At 49.3% G+C, this 13,938-nt stretch overlaps 1 protein-coding gene across 2 annotated transcripts in view; it reads right to left on the bottom strand.

Annotated features, from left to right (window-relative positions):
- The window catches only part of GYPC (glycophorin C), a 48,667-nt gene extending 36,862 nt beyond the window's left edge, over nucleotides 1-11,805 (bottom strand). Inside the window, exon 1 of one of the 2 annotated variants that reach the window (XM_005202569.4) lies at nucleotides 11,642-11,805. In XM_005202569.4, the coding sequence (XP_005202626.1) occupies nucleotides 11,642-11,678 (37 nt within the window). In that variant the 5' untranslated portion in view covers nucleotides 11,679-11,805. 2 annotated transcript variants of the gene reach the window in all.
- Nucleotides 11,806-13,938: the final 2,133 nt, after the last annotated feature.

The raw sequence follows: 13,938 nt of genomic DNA, 5'->3' as shown, positions 1-13,938 counted from the left end.
GGCCAAAAAGTTCATTTGGGTTTAAAAACCTGAAAGAAATTTTTGGCTGACCCAATAGTTTCTAACTATTAAGATTTCTTCACAGAGACTCGAAGTTTGATAAGAACCTTTCTTGTGGATTAATTGGTAAAGTGATGGACAGCTGGGTGTATGCTGCAGTCTGGCTATAGGCAAATAATTTAACCACATATGTTCATGCATGCCAAGTCGCTTCAGTTGTGTCCGATTCTTTGTGACCCCAGACTGCAGCCTGCCAGGCTCTTCTGTCCATGGGATTCTCCAGGCAAGTTTACTGAAGTGAGTTGCCATGCCCTCCTCAATTTAACCACAGTGAGAGTATTTTATGTGATGAAAATGTCTAATATGGAAGGACCCTCCAAAAGCCCCAAAACATCATCACTGACGACAAATAGTAATGAGACCTCAGGTGGCCATTCTGACGCACCAGCCAGGAGACTGAAAACTGGGTTACTGAAGCCCCCAGTGTCCAGCCATGACTTGAGAGTGACAATCACAAGGGGGGACTGGAGAGGAGTTGCCAGGCTGCCCAGCTCCACTACACAGATGGGCTTTTTATCTCTTTCATATTTCCAGACTTCATCTCACAATTCATTTTATAGAAATGTCATTTCTCCTGAAAATAATTGCAATGGAGATTTGTAGCTGTGACATTATTTTTTAACGTGTGTATTTTTGGGGGGTGGGGACCCCAGGTGGGGAGCCATTGCTTTTGGAGATTCAGGGATGGATGGCCTTCATTCTTTTTGGTGACTCTATAGTCCCAGCATCAGCTCCTCAAAGTCATTACATCATCCTGTCCCCACTTAAGAACCTGATGAGTGAATTTCTGTGGCAAAAACAGTACGTTCCCAAGGGAATCAGAGACACGCACCCCACTTTGCTCCACATACTACATCTGGTTGTGTAACCCTCCGAACATTTCTGAGCTTCACTTTATTCACCTACCAGAGAAGGCAAGTAGTGCCTCCTTTTTTTCTTTATTTTTTAAAATTGAAGTATAGTTGATTACAATGTTGTGTTAATCACAACTGTATAGCAAAGTAATTCAGTTATACACGCATACCTTTTAAAATATTCTTTTTCATTCTAGTTTACCATAAGATATTGAATATAGTTCTCTGTGCTATACAATAGGAGAACAGACTGCTGGTTGCAAGGGCGAGAGGGATGGAGGGGAGATGGAGTGGGAAGTTGAGGTAAGCATATGTAGGCTTCTATATACAGAATGGATAAACAAAAAGTAGTGACTCCTGAATGAAGAAAGGAAATAGATTTGAGAGTGCCTAGAGCAGCAGCAGCAAAGAAGAACACGTAGTGCTGGAATGGTCCCACGGCTGGTGATATTTCAACAAAAGACAACTCTGCCAACGCAGGGGTGGGTCTGTGGTGGAGGCATTCCAGGAATTGGCCAGGAATTGGTGGGGGCATTATTCTCTCTGGGTGCCCTTGCAGTGACCCTGAGAGGCAGCTGCCCACTGCCTCCCTGAGGAAGAGTAGGACCTGTGTGTGGGTTGGCCTCAGCTGGTACAATCGTCACAGCCCAGCCCTCACAGGCCACAAGGAACATTTCATCAGCAGCTGCTCGGCTGCCAGGTGGGGGCTCATTGAGGAGGGCAAAGCCAGCACAACTGGCCCCATGTGGGGTGGATAAAGAAAGGCCTTTCCTTCCAAGGCAGGAGAGTAAACTCAGGGACACATGGAGACGAGCAGACCACTGGACTGCCAGGGTCATGGGCAACCCCTCCCAGCATGCCATCTGCCACATCCCAGAGGCAGACGGATACACCAGGCTGGCAGCCAGACAGCGCCAGTGATGCCCTGTGAGGCCCTGTTTGAACCTCAGTTTCCATGTTTCTAAGCTGGAATTAATAAAATCTACATCTGGGGAGATGGTGAAGGACAGGGAAGCCTGACGTGCTGCAGTCCATGGGGTCACAAAGAGTCGGACACGACTGAGCGACTGAAAAACAACATCTGGGTAACATCTTCCGGTTGAACAGGATACCCTGTGTATCCCACCCTGGGCGTGACCAACTGCACTCCCCACCCTGCCTCTGCACCTGTGCTGAGATCCACCATCCACAGTGATCAGTATGAGTCCAGCAGGCTTTTCATGGCTGCCCACCTTGGCCCCTCACTGGGTGGACTCCTTACATTGAGGTCCTCCATCTGTATCTCTGCCCGGTCTCTTTATGAACTGCCTTCCTCCTGTCACCTGGCTATCCCGTAGGTATCTGAAAGTCACCTCTGCTTAGAGAGACTCTTCCCACACCCTCCTTGATTTTTTATGTATAATTTTACAATGACCACGAATTGCTTCTTTCACAGTGAAACAGGACAAAACTTTTAAACTTTGACGTGAAGAACAACAGCCTAATTTCATGGCTGAAAAAGGCAAGAGGATAAGAGAAATACAGAGATGGAGATACAGAGATAGGACTTCCCTGACAGTCCGGTGGCACGGGTTCGATCCGTGATTGAGGAAATAAATTTTTTTGCGCCGTCAAAGTTTTTTTTTTTTTTTTAAAGGGAGTATTCTGGGTATCCTCAAGCATTTCCTTTTGATTCTGGCAATCTCCCAGAGTAGAGGCAAAGAGCAGGCATGGGGGAGCCACGGCAGCAGCCCAGGAGCTCTGCCTTTGTTGGGTGGGCAAAGACTGCTGGGGAGTGGGAGAGTGGGAGGATTTGACATGGAAGCCCTGCAGAGGAGGGTCAGGGCTGTGGGCACTGGGCAGGGACCAGTGGGCACCAGGCCCTGGGGCCCAGATGGGCTGAACCAGGGGGCCTTTGTGGGCCTAGGCGCTCTGTCTTCCTGGGTCCTTTCTCCCCACCCCCCATATTAACAATCATTTTAGAGGGGACATTGATATAAAGACAAATACAAGGTTTAGTCTTAAAAGTTCATTTTCCCCTTTTGATTGCAAAAGAAACACCTTTTCCTGTGGTTCTCTAAAAGCTCTAAGTGCTGTGCCTAATGTGTGAGGCGGCCCTGGCTGAGTTCCTCGTAGAAACACCTGCTGTGCATGAGCGAGGGGTTGGTGGCTCTCGGCAACTCACATTGCCTCTTGAGTTTCTATATCATCACATGCAAAATGGAGATAAAATAATCACCGTAGGGCTGCTAGAGGGTGAAATGAGATAACTTAAGCAGAGTGCAGCAAATTTTTTATGCTCTGAGTCAGGGAGACAGTTGGTCAGGACAGTTTATAGAATTTGTGGAAAAGAGGGAAAAAAGAGATTGTAAAAATTAAAAAAAAAAAAAGACAATTTGGGATTTTCAGCCAAAGCAGAACTGAATTCACTAAATTGAGAACTTTGGCAGAAGCTGAAGGAAAGTTATTCAAATGACAAGTCAGTCCCAGGGCACAACCAAAGGAGAGAAGGCTCAGCTTCCTCGCAGGAGTTCAAGTGTGGGCTGGAGGCCGGAAGTGGTGAGAAGGGGGCCCACCCAGGAGAGAGGTGACACCAGCTCTGCACCCACCCAGTGCAAACATCAAGGGAAAGACACTGAGAGGTGGAGCAGCTGCAGGCCAGGTGGGAGGGAAGGAGCCCCATGTGCACGCAGGTTGGGGTGCACAAGGAAGGCTGGGAGGGGCAAGGCATCGGGCTGAGCTAGAGGCCATTGTGGGCCACTGAGGGGCAGGGCTAACAGGACAGGGAAGATGCAGGTGAATATGGGACCAACAGCACTCTCTGTGCAGATCAGACTTGTTTACACTGGTTGGCCCTTCACATCTCCCCATCCCTCCACCCACCCATCCATCCATCCCTCTCCCTCCATCCACCCACCCATCTCTTCCATCCATCCCTCCATCCATTCGTTCATGTATGATTTTAAGGAGCCTACTCTTCCTCAAGACAGCCAAGATTCTTATTGTTAAGCAGGCAGTGAAGCTGAGGGAGCAAGGGTTGTTCTCCTCGGATGCTAGCTAAGAAGACTAAGCTGCAGAGGGTAAAAGGTTGGTTCAAAGTCACACAGCTGGTGGGAGAGAACACATGCTGTCTGCCCCACCTCGCCCACTCTGTGATAAATACTGAAAGAACAGACCCCTTGGAGGAAGCTGTCCTAGCACAGAAGGGCACAGTATCCCAGAGCTATTGCAAAATTGACTTCTATGCTAGGTCTGAGGGCTTCATCTGGAGCCCTAGGACCAGGACAGACTTTGCCTCCTGTCTTTGGTATTATTTTCAGTGGCCAATGAGCAAACAGGGAGAGGAGCCGTACAGTGGAAAGTGAGCCAGAACTCACTGAGGACACCGTAAAGCACTCAGGCAGAGACAGTGATAAATGCAGACCAGGCTTTATATCAGGAGTTTTACCCACGAGCTGAGAACAAAGGGGCCAGCACTATGTTCAAGGTCACGGTCAAGTCAGAGCCGATCCACATTCAAACCCAAAGCCTGAACTCTAAAGCTGGTCTTCTAACCTCCTTGTCACTAGACAATTGAAGCCAAGTGTATTTGCACTAAATGGCTTCACAAGGTATAGCAGAGGGACCTGAGCTTGAACTCCCTACTTGCTAAAGGCTGTGTGTATGGTGAGCATCCCAAGAGAAAGGACCTTTCACAGCTGGGGACTTTGCTGTCCAGTGAACACAGAGGTCACAGATAGGAACCCAGCACAAAAGGCAGATAAGCAGGACAATTTATCTAGTTTTGATCTGGCAAACCACAATCCCCTTCACTGTAAGACATGGCTGAAATACGTGTCCACAGCTACATATAAAACAAGAAGACTCTCCATTCCAGGGTTCAAGGGGGATGTGCCCGGGCCCAGGGTCAGCTGGTAGGTGCATACTTGAACTCTCATAAAAGTGTGCATTGTATGAAGGAGAAGGGGGTTGGGGGTCCCAGCCTGTGCTCCCTGCAAGTGACGTGCCAGTCAGTCCATTACAGTGGAGATAAAATACCTACATTATGTGTGCAGTGAGATGATGGGGCATCCTTGTCCAGAGCATGTTCCTCCCTGCTGCTGCTGCTGCTGCTGCTAAGTCACTTCAGTCGTGTCCGACTCTGTGCAACCCCATAGACAGCAGCCCACCAGGCTTCCCCGTCCCTGGGATTCTCCAGGCAAGAACACTGGAGTGGGTTGCCATTTCCTTCTCCAATGCAGGAAAGTGAAAAGTGAAAGTGAAGTCGCTCAGTCATGTCCGACTCTTCTCGACCCCATGGACTGCAGTCCACCAGGCTCCTCTGTCCGTGGGATTGTCTAGGCAAAAGTACTGGAGTGGGGTGCCATTGCCTTCTCTGATGTTCCTCCCAAAGGCCTCTAATTCAAGGCTCCTTTCCTCAGAGACCCAGCAAGGGTCACAGGTGTGTCCACTGAGCAGCAGAGAGTATACCAGCCACAATGCTTTGGCAATAAGAGAAGGGAGGTGTGGCAGATACAAGACAGACTATAATAAAAGTGTCATAAAGAGTTACTTATCACAGTCATTTTAAATTTCCAGTGTGGTAATTCCCATATCTCTCACGTCTGGTTCTGGTGCTGGCTCTATATCTTCAAATTGTGTGTTTTGTCTTCTTGTATGTCTTGTAATTTTTCTTGGCAGCCAGATGTGATATATTGGGTAAAATGACCTATTGGGATTGGGTGGTGAAGGGTAGGGAAAGGGGAGCACCCTATGGTCTAAAGAGGTCTATCCTTTAGTGAGCCTGTCTCTCTGGACTGTGAACTTCCTAAGTGTCCCTCAGTGTTTTTCTCTCCTTGCAGGTGGGCACAGAAGGCTAGCATGGGCTAGAGGTGGGAATTTCCCTTCCTCTAGGTCAGTTAGGGAGAGGGCAATGGCACCCCACTCCAGTACTCTTGCCTGGAAAATCCCACGGGAGGAGGAGCCTGGTAGGCTGCACTCCATGGGGTCACTAAGAGTCGGACACGACTGAGCGACTTCACTTTCACTTTTCATTTTAATGCAATGGAGAAGGAAGTGGCAACCCACTCCAGTGTTCTTGCCTGGAGAATCCCAGGGACGGGGGAGCCTGGTGGGCTGCCGTCTATGGGGTCGCAGAGTTGGACATGACTGAAGCGACTGAGCAGCAGCAGGTCAGTTCGGGAGAAGACGATGGCAACCCACTCCAGTACTCTTGCCTGGAAAATCCCACGGGTGGAGAAGCCTGGTAGGCTGCACTCCATGGGGTCTCTAGGAGTCGGACACGACTGAGGGACTTCACTTTCACTTTTCATTTTCATGCATTGGAGAAGGAAGTGGCAACCCACTCCAGTGTTCTTGCCTGGAGAACCTCAGGGATGGAGGAGCCTGGTAGGCTGCCGTCTATGGGGTCGCACAGAGTCGGACACGACTGAAGCGACTTAGCAGCAGCAGCAGGTAAGTTAGGCTCTGACAGTATCATATCAGATCAGGCTCTGGTTAATTTCCCTGAGGCCAGACCTTGTTAAGAACAGGTGCATTTATCCCCTCCTTCCTGCTGGAAACTCAAGATGACTTTTCTCTGATATTTACTTCGGTCACCTGGTCAAACTCCAGATAGTGGATATCACCATATTGTGTGTGCAGGGGTGGGGTGGGGCTCTCAATGACTGGGCCTCTACCTTTAGGGTTTTTAACTCACAGAGTTATCCACACTGGTTTAGCTGCTAAGTCATGTCCGACTCTTGTGACCCCATGGACTGTAGCCTGTCAGGCTCCTCTGTCCGTGGGATTCTCCAGGCAAGAATATTGGAGTAGGTTGCCATTTCCTTCTCCACACTTGAGTCTTGAGCAATTTATCAATCCTAAAGAGTCATGAATGAGAGCTGGAAAAGATGTTGGGCCAAGAGGATGGGCAGACTTCAGAGCAGGAAGGTGGGCAGCCAGTGATGCTCTGATACAGATCACAGGGCAAGACAGGCCAGTGGCTGTCTTTGACCACAGGGAACCAGCACACAGGCTCTCCAGTGGCCAGAGGGAGTGTGAGGGGAGTTGTGCGAGGTTCAGCCTGTGAAGGAGCCCAGCGTCTTGAGCTCATGCTCCCGCTGGCCTGAGAGAAAGAACCGACGCTTGACAATATCTGCCCTCAGCTAAGATTTTGCACACTAACATTTGTTCTGGAAGGATGTACCCAAATTAAAGTTTATAACGACTAAGGGCAGGAAGTGGTGTTCCCACAGAAGTTCAGCTTATGTAATGCTCTGAAGGAAACCCTGAGCAAAGGTGGGGAGGGCAGGTGGGGGAGCAGAGGAGGCGAAAATGAAATACCAATCAGAATGCAGAGTAGAAGAGTTTGGTGGTGATGCCCGGGGCCCATTAGCATGTTCTTAGAATTGGTTTGGGTTTGACTTTCTGTCCGCTGCAATGTATTATTTACAGATGCCCAAGTTCTAGATTAGGACCCATTGAGCAGATGATTTTAAAAGGTGTTTTTGGACCTTCGAATGGACATGGGCTCAGGAGTGTTGGCCCCTGGGTGGTCTGTGTAGTCACCTGTTCGTGTCTGAGTTGCTGGCTGAGCACTTTCCTGAGCTAGGCACCAAGTGGTAGGGGGCAGTTGGGGTCACAGAGCTTCTTAGAAGTCAGAATTCCTGAAAATGTGACAGACCCAGAAATTCCTCAGGCTGCAAAGTGTCCTCAGGGCCCCAGTGAGTGGTTTTCTAATGTCAGGAGGTTCCCAGGGAGGCCTTAACTGACCAGCAGGTATAGGTGTGTGTATAGGGGGCAGTACCCAGAGAGCCTGGAGGCCTGAAGCAGGCAGGTGTGAGGGTGTAGCTGGAGGGACAGGGCAGTCCAGGCAGGAGGAAGGACCCTAGGGAATGTCCCACGCTGGCTGTGGAGGGCAGCAGCTGGCCTAGTGTGGGTCAGGCCTGACCACACAGAAGGGGTGATGGCAAGCAGTGGTAGACTGAGGTTGGACCACAGGCCTGCATAAAAAGCTATGGTGTGGTTGGCAGGTTTTAAGCATCTGTGCAAAGGCACAGCCCTGGTTTCCTGGGCACGGTTCTCATTGCCTGTGGGAGGCAAAAGGCCCTGCCTGGCACACATGGGCAGCAGGCCCACATGCACCCTAATGCCACACTCAGGTTAGCCTCTGTTGGCTCTGGGGTCTCATAGCCTGTGTCCACAGCCTGGCTGTATCCTGGGGACCAGGAAGCCCTGAGGATCATCATTCCCCAGCCTCCAGTGTTTCATCTGCAAAACAGGGAAGAATATGCCTGTGAGGCCAGGCAGTGGAGGAATGACCCAGGCAAGGCTGGACCATGGGCCTAGGCATATAGGTACCGACATTGCTTCTGTTACATTATCAAAAGCAAACTCAGCTGCTCTCTGCTAGGGAGACTGGAGATGATTAGCACCTGCAGGCCAGGTTTGCTAAATTCTGTTAACAACAACATCTGCCAATACCACATCACTGGGCACAGCGCCAGACCCTTATTCTCTTGTTCATCACACTATTCCCAAGAAGTAGCTGTTGACAGATGAGAAAACTGAAGCTCCGAGGTCTCCTATATCTCCTCAAAGTCAGTAAGTGTTGGAGATGGTATCCAATCAAGTCTGACTCCCCAGCACAGCACTTGTGGGGCTTAGGTCCACCCTCTCACTCACCATGAGAGACAGCACACTTCATTTAACTTCTGGGGCATATTTCCTCAGTGGGGGTAGGGAACCTGCTAGGAAGTGGGCAAAGGCCATACAAGGTACTTCTCAGCAAAAGAAACACAGTACCTAACAGAAGTGTAAAAGCATGTGTAATTACAGAGGCACATTCAAAAGTGAGAACATGGGTCACACATCAGATTGGGCAAGATAAAAACCACACAGTGTGAGTGAGGATGCGGGGAAACACCATTTTCATTGGCTGTCAGAAAGTGTTAGAAATTCATGTGACCTTTTGAAGGGCATTTTTCAGTATCTAAAAACATTTCACATGTATATACTTTTTGTCCAAATTAAATTCTGAGGGAAAGTATCCTAAATGTACATAAACATATGCAAATGAAACCCTACTTACAAGGGTTGTCATGGCAGCACTGTGTCTGGTTAAAAAAAGAAATCAAGACTGTACACAACCCAAATGTCCATTTTTGGAGGAATTGGTTAAATAACCCATTCATATTCATACTATGCAGCCCCAAGAAGGATGGATCTGTATATGTTGATAAAGTATACTCTGTAAAATATGGTCTTATGAAGAAAAAAAAAAGATGAAGTAGAATACATGTTTCATTTGTAAATGAAAAAGCAATTGTAGAGATATACAATACTTCTAGAAAGTTTCTCATAAATCTATAAAGTCCCTGCTCTGGAGGTGGGAAGAAATTCTATTATAAACTCTTCAAACATTGTTTAAATTTTCTTGTTTTGTTTGTAGCTTGTGCTTAAGAGTGCCTAAGGGCTTGTGCTTAGGTGTTGTGTTTGCTCACCCTTTGGAAGGTGTTTAGGTTGGGGTCTCAGAAGGGCATTTGATGGACTATATACCTGCCACTCAAAGAGGCAAACTGACTTGAGTTGCCAGCTTCTCCTTGCTGGTGAAGGGCCTCTCTCTCCCCATAGTAGATGGGCTGGTGAGCTCCCACTGCAAGCACAAGACACCTCTTACCCCACATTCCTATTTCCCTGGAGGCACTGCAAGTCCCCAGAAATAACTGGCCAACTCTGGGCACCCTTGGAAGGTCCAGTTGCTGGCTGTGCCAAAGCCATGTGACTCCCAAAAGCCACGGATATCTGGAGGGGTTGAGCAACAGCTCTGATGGAATGTCATTTGGCACTGAACACAATCCTCCCTGCTTTTGCCAAAGGTAGCGCATTCTATATAAAGCTGCCAGACCTGGCCATCTCCTCACTGAGCCTGATCCTCCCCATCAAGGGCAAGGCGATTGATTTCTGCACATAACTCCTCCGCAATAATTGTTGCCTTTGGGTTTATGCACCCAGTTGGATAGCCGGGGCCTGGCTGGGAGGGAGCAGCAGGTCCTCTCCATTGTAATATCTGGTTCTGGGGGTGGGGTAGTGATGTAAACTGAGACAGGAAGGATATAGACACATCCTGCCTGAGCTAGCAGCGGTGGTGAGAAATAGAGCTCCACGGTTCTCCCACGGCAGAGATCCTGCCAGAAAGTAAATCCTAAGGGTAATCTGGAATGGTATGCAAGTAAGGGCTGCATCTCCATCAGTTCTGGAAGAGAAGTGTTTGCAGTCATTGGTCAAGGGTCAAGGTCTGAAACCTGAATCCTGGAGAACCACTGTAGAGGGGCAGGGTGAGTGGATGGGTTGGGGGAGGGCAAGGCTCCCTGAGCATGCCCATCTTCTCCAGACTGGAAGGATTGTAGGCCTGCACTTCCTTGGTACCTGAATTAGAAAAATCACAGTGCCCTGTCCCCTCAACACTGGCCCCGAGACACACATACACACTAAATAGTATCTGACTCACACTCACAGACACATACACAAAGGTAAACACTAACTCACAGGAGCTCATGGATCCTCAGTATGATACAGATGCTGGACATTCATTAAGCGCTTAACATGTGTTCATCTCTATGCTGAGCCACTGAACTCTCACAATCCAAACAGGCCTACTATCCTATTATTCCCACAAAGAATGATGAAACTGCAGCTAAGGGAGGTTGGCTGGCCTCAGGTTCCTGTAATAAGTTGCACACATGGTCCAAAAGCAGGCAGGGAGGAACTGGGAGCACCTCATGGGCACACACATGGCCATGTACACAGAGAGGCACACGGTGGACAAAGACAGACCCAGTGGCTCTCGCCCAGGCTCAAGAAAGAAACAAATGGAGTGTGTCTCCAGTACCCATAATCATGACCCTGTTAACTACTAAATGTATTACATTATAGACTCAGTCTCCTCTCTGACAGTTTCTAAGAATCAGACCTAGCCAGGGTAGGGAGGAGTGATCAACACTGGTTTTTTTTTTTTGGTCTGTTTGCTTGTTTATTTTTTAAATGAAAATTTAATGTTTATTGCAAAAGCCCAATGGCGGGGGAGGGGGTGATGTTGGGGGAGGCCCAGTAACATTTCAGAACATTGCTTTTGAAAATCACAAAGAATCCCTGCGGGATTTCCTGTCCTTAAGAAAGCATGTGCCGGTTTTAAAAAGAAAGAAAACAGGCTCTGAAGAATTGCAACCGCCCAAACGGTCAAGGCGAGCCGAGCCGATCCCTGCAACATCTGCGTGTGGCTGGTTCCCGCCCGCCTGGGAGAAGAGAGGAGTCGGGAGTTAGCAGAGTTAACTCCGAGTTTCTCAGAACTCGCCTTCACCTTCCTGCCGGCGCAGTCCCGAAAACAACTTGTGCTTTCTCTGCGCTGCTTACCGATCTGTCTCTCCCTCTTCATTCTCTCAGGGGAAAAGTTCTGGCCACAGGCACTTCCCCACCACCACACAAAGAAACAGAAAGCCAGCGGGTGGCCGCGGGGACGGAGGTGGCCTCTCTAGGCCCGGGGCGCGCAGAGCCCGCGCACCAGGCTCGGGGGACCACGACCCCGCGATGCGCAGGGCGCTGCGACGCCCGGGTTCCCGCGATGTTCGGTGACGCGGTCGTGTGGGTCCCTCGCTGGCGGCAGCCAGAGTCCCTGGGTTCCTTGGCCACAGTTCGGGCTTGCCACCCCCCCCCCCCCCCCGCCCTCTCGGTACCCGTCGCCCCTCGCCCCTCCTCCGGCGGGTACTCACCTTGCTGGGTCGTGGTCAGCGGCAGCTGAGTGCTCATCGCTGACCGGTGCGGGGCACGGCCAGGGGGACCGTGGCAAGGGTCGCGATCGGCCGCTCCTGACCCTCAGCAGCCGGAGGAAGCGGCACCTGTGTCACACTCCTCGGCGCGGACCGAGGGGAGGGGCTCCGGCCAGAGATAGGCAGACTTCATTTAGTTTTTTCTGCAGACTTGGCTGATGGGGTTCCCACCCATTTTTTTTTTTTTTTAAACACATACACCCGCCCACTTCTGAACTCTTCTGTGCTCTGACTTTCCTGCGCGAGAATCACATTTTTCTAACTAGTTTCTGTTTCTATCTGCAGCTAACAGATAGAGGTTGTGTTTGAGAATTACCCTGTGTGTGGGCTGAAAAGCGCCCAGACGTGACAAGATGGGCTTCCCGGATGGCCTTCCCCGCCGCCACGGTCCGGGACGGTGACCAAATAGAACCAGACTTACGTTGGAGTCTTGGCGGATCCTATGAGGCCTCTCAGAGCCGCGGAGCCTTTGTGGCCTGGGGAGAGTTCCTGGCCTCCTCGTGCCTTAGGGCAACTGCCCCAATCCATGGGCTTATGTTTGGGAAAGATTCCTAGAAAAAAGGGTGCTAAGACCCTGTGACTTGTTTGAATCACCTTTGTCTGAGGCTTTCAGACAGAGTGGAGTGTTTGGAGAATTCACTTTATTAGGCAATTAAAAACTCTACAGGGATTTTGACACTCTGGTTAAATGAACTCTACCCATCTCAACCAAAAAGAATGTTGTGTAATATATAGCATTATATTCTCTTCACCTCGCAGAGAGAAAGGTAGGGAGCTTCAGAACACGTCACCTTTATTTTAAATCCCTGTCCAAGGAAACACCCTGGCCTTCTCCTGTCTTTTCTGTGGGGTTTTCACTGCTGTTTACCTGACAGTCCTCATCTCTGCTGCAATTTCAGGGCACCTTTCCAGCAGTCTATGCAATGTGTGTGCAGTTGGGATTACCATCCAGATTGAACACAACTCAAGAGTGCCCCCTGGAGGTGTGCAATGCAGATGCTCTGCCCCGTTTCTCCCAGCCTAAACCACTCCAGGTGTCCTTACTAGAGCTGCCTGTTTGACACAGTGGAAAGTATTTCTAATTCTCTTTAGTTAGATAGTGTTTATAGCTGCTACTAAGTTACTTCAGTCGTGTCCAACTCTGTGCGACCCCATAGATGGCAGCCCACCAGACTCCCCCGTCCCTGGGATTCTCCAGGCAAGAACACTGGAGTGGGTTGCCATTTCCTTCTCCAATGCAGGAAAGTGAAAAGTGAAAGTGAAGTCGCTCAGTCACGTCAGACTCTTCGCAACCCCATGGACTGCAGCCCACCAGGTTCCTCTGTCCATGGGATTTTTCAGGCAAGAGTACTGGAGTGGGTTGCTCATAGGTTATACAGCTTTAATCAAAATTCCACACTCAACATATCTTATGGTGACAAGAAGTGAACTCTTCACAGAATGTCTTTGGCCAGGTATGGAAAATTTTAGTCTCAGTTTCCCTATCTGTAAAATGGATACAAGAACAATTACATTCCAGGTTTTAAAGAAGCGATGTCTACTTAATGACAGTGGGACAAAAAAGGCATTTAATAGAAGCTGGCAGTGATTACTGTAACAGTTTAACATTTTATTTTGTAATGCATGTAGGTTCATGTTGGATAATAGCATCGCCTGTGTTCAGTTCAGTCAGTTCAGTTCAGTCGCTTAGTCGTGTCCGACTCTTTGCAACCCCATGAATCGCAGCACGCCAGGCCTCCCTGTCCATCACCAACTCCCAGAGTTCACTCAGACTCACGTCCATCGAGTCAGTGATGCCATCCAGCCATCTCATCCTCTGTCGTCCCCTTCTCCTCCTGCCCCCAATCCCTGCCAGCATCAGAGTCTTTTCCAATGAGTCAACTCTTCTCATGAGGTGGCCAAAGTACTGGAGTTTCTGCTTTAGCATCATTCCTTCCAAAGGAATCCCAGGGCTGATCTCCTTCAGAATGGACTGGTTGGATCTCCTTGCAGTCCAAGGGACTCTCAAGAGTCTTCTCCAACACCACAGTTGAAAAGCATCAATTCTTCAGCACTCAGCCTTCTTCACAGTCCAACTCTCACATCCATACATGACCACTGGAAAAACCATAGCCTTGACTAGACAGACCTTTGTTGGCAAAGTAATGTCTCTGCTTTTGAATATGCTATCTAGGTTGGTCATAACTTTCCTTCCAAGGAGTAAGCATCTTTTAATTTCATGGCTGCAATCACCATCTACA

This window comes from Bos taurus, chromosome 2 (assembly GCF_002263795.3).
Source record: "Bos taurus isolate L1 Dominette 01449 registration number 42190680 breed Hereford chromosome 2, ARS-UCD2.0, whole genome shotgun sequence".
Taxonomy (NCBI): domain Eukaryota; kingdom Metazoa; phylum Chordata; class Mammalia; order Artiodactyla; family Bovidae; genus Bos; species Bos taurus.
Note: the sequence above shows the minus strand (reverse complement) of the source record. Positions and strands in the feature narration are given on the sequence as shown.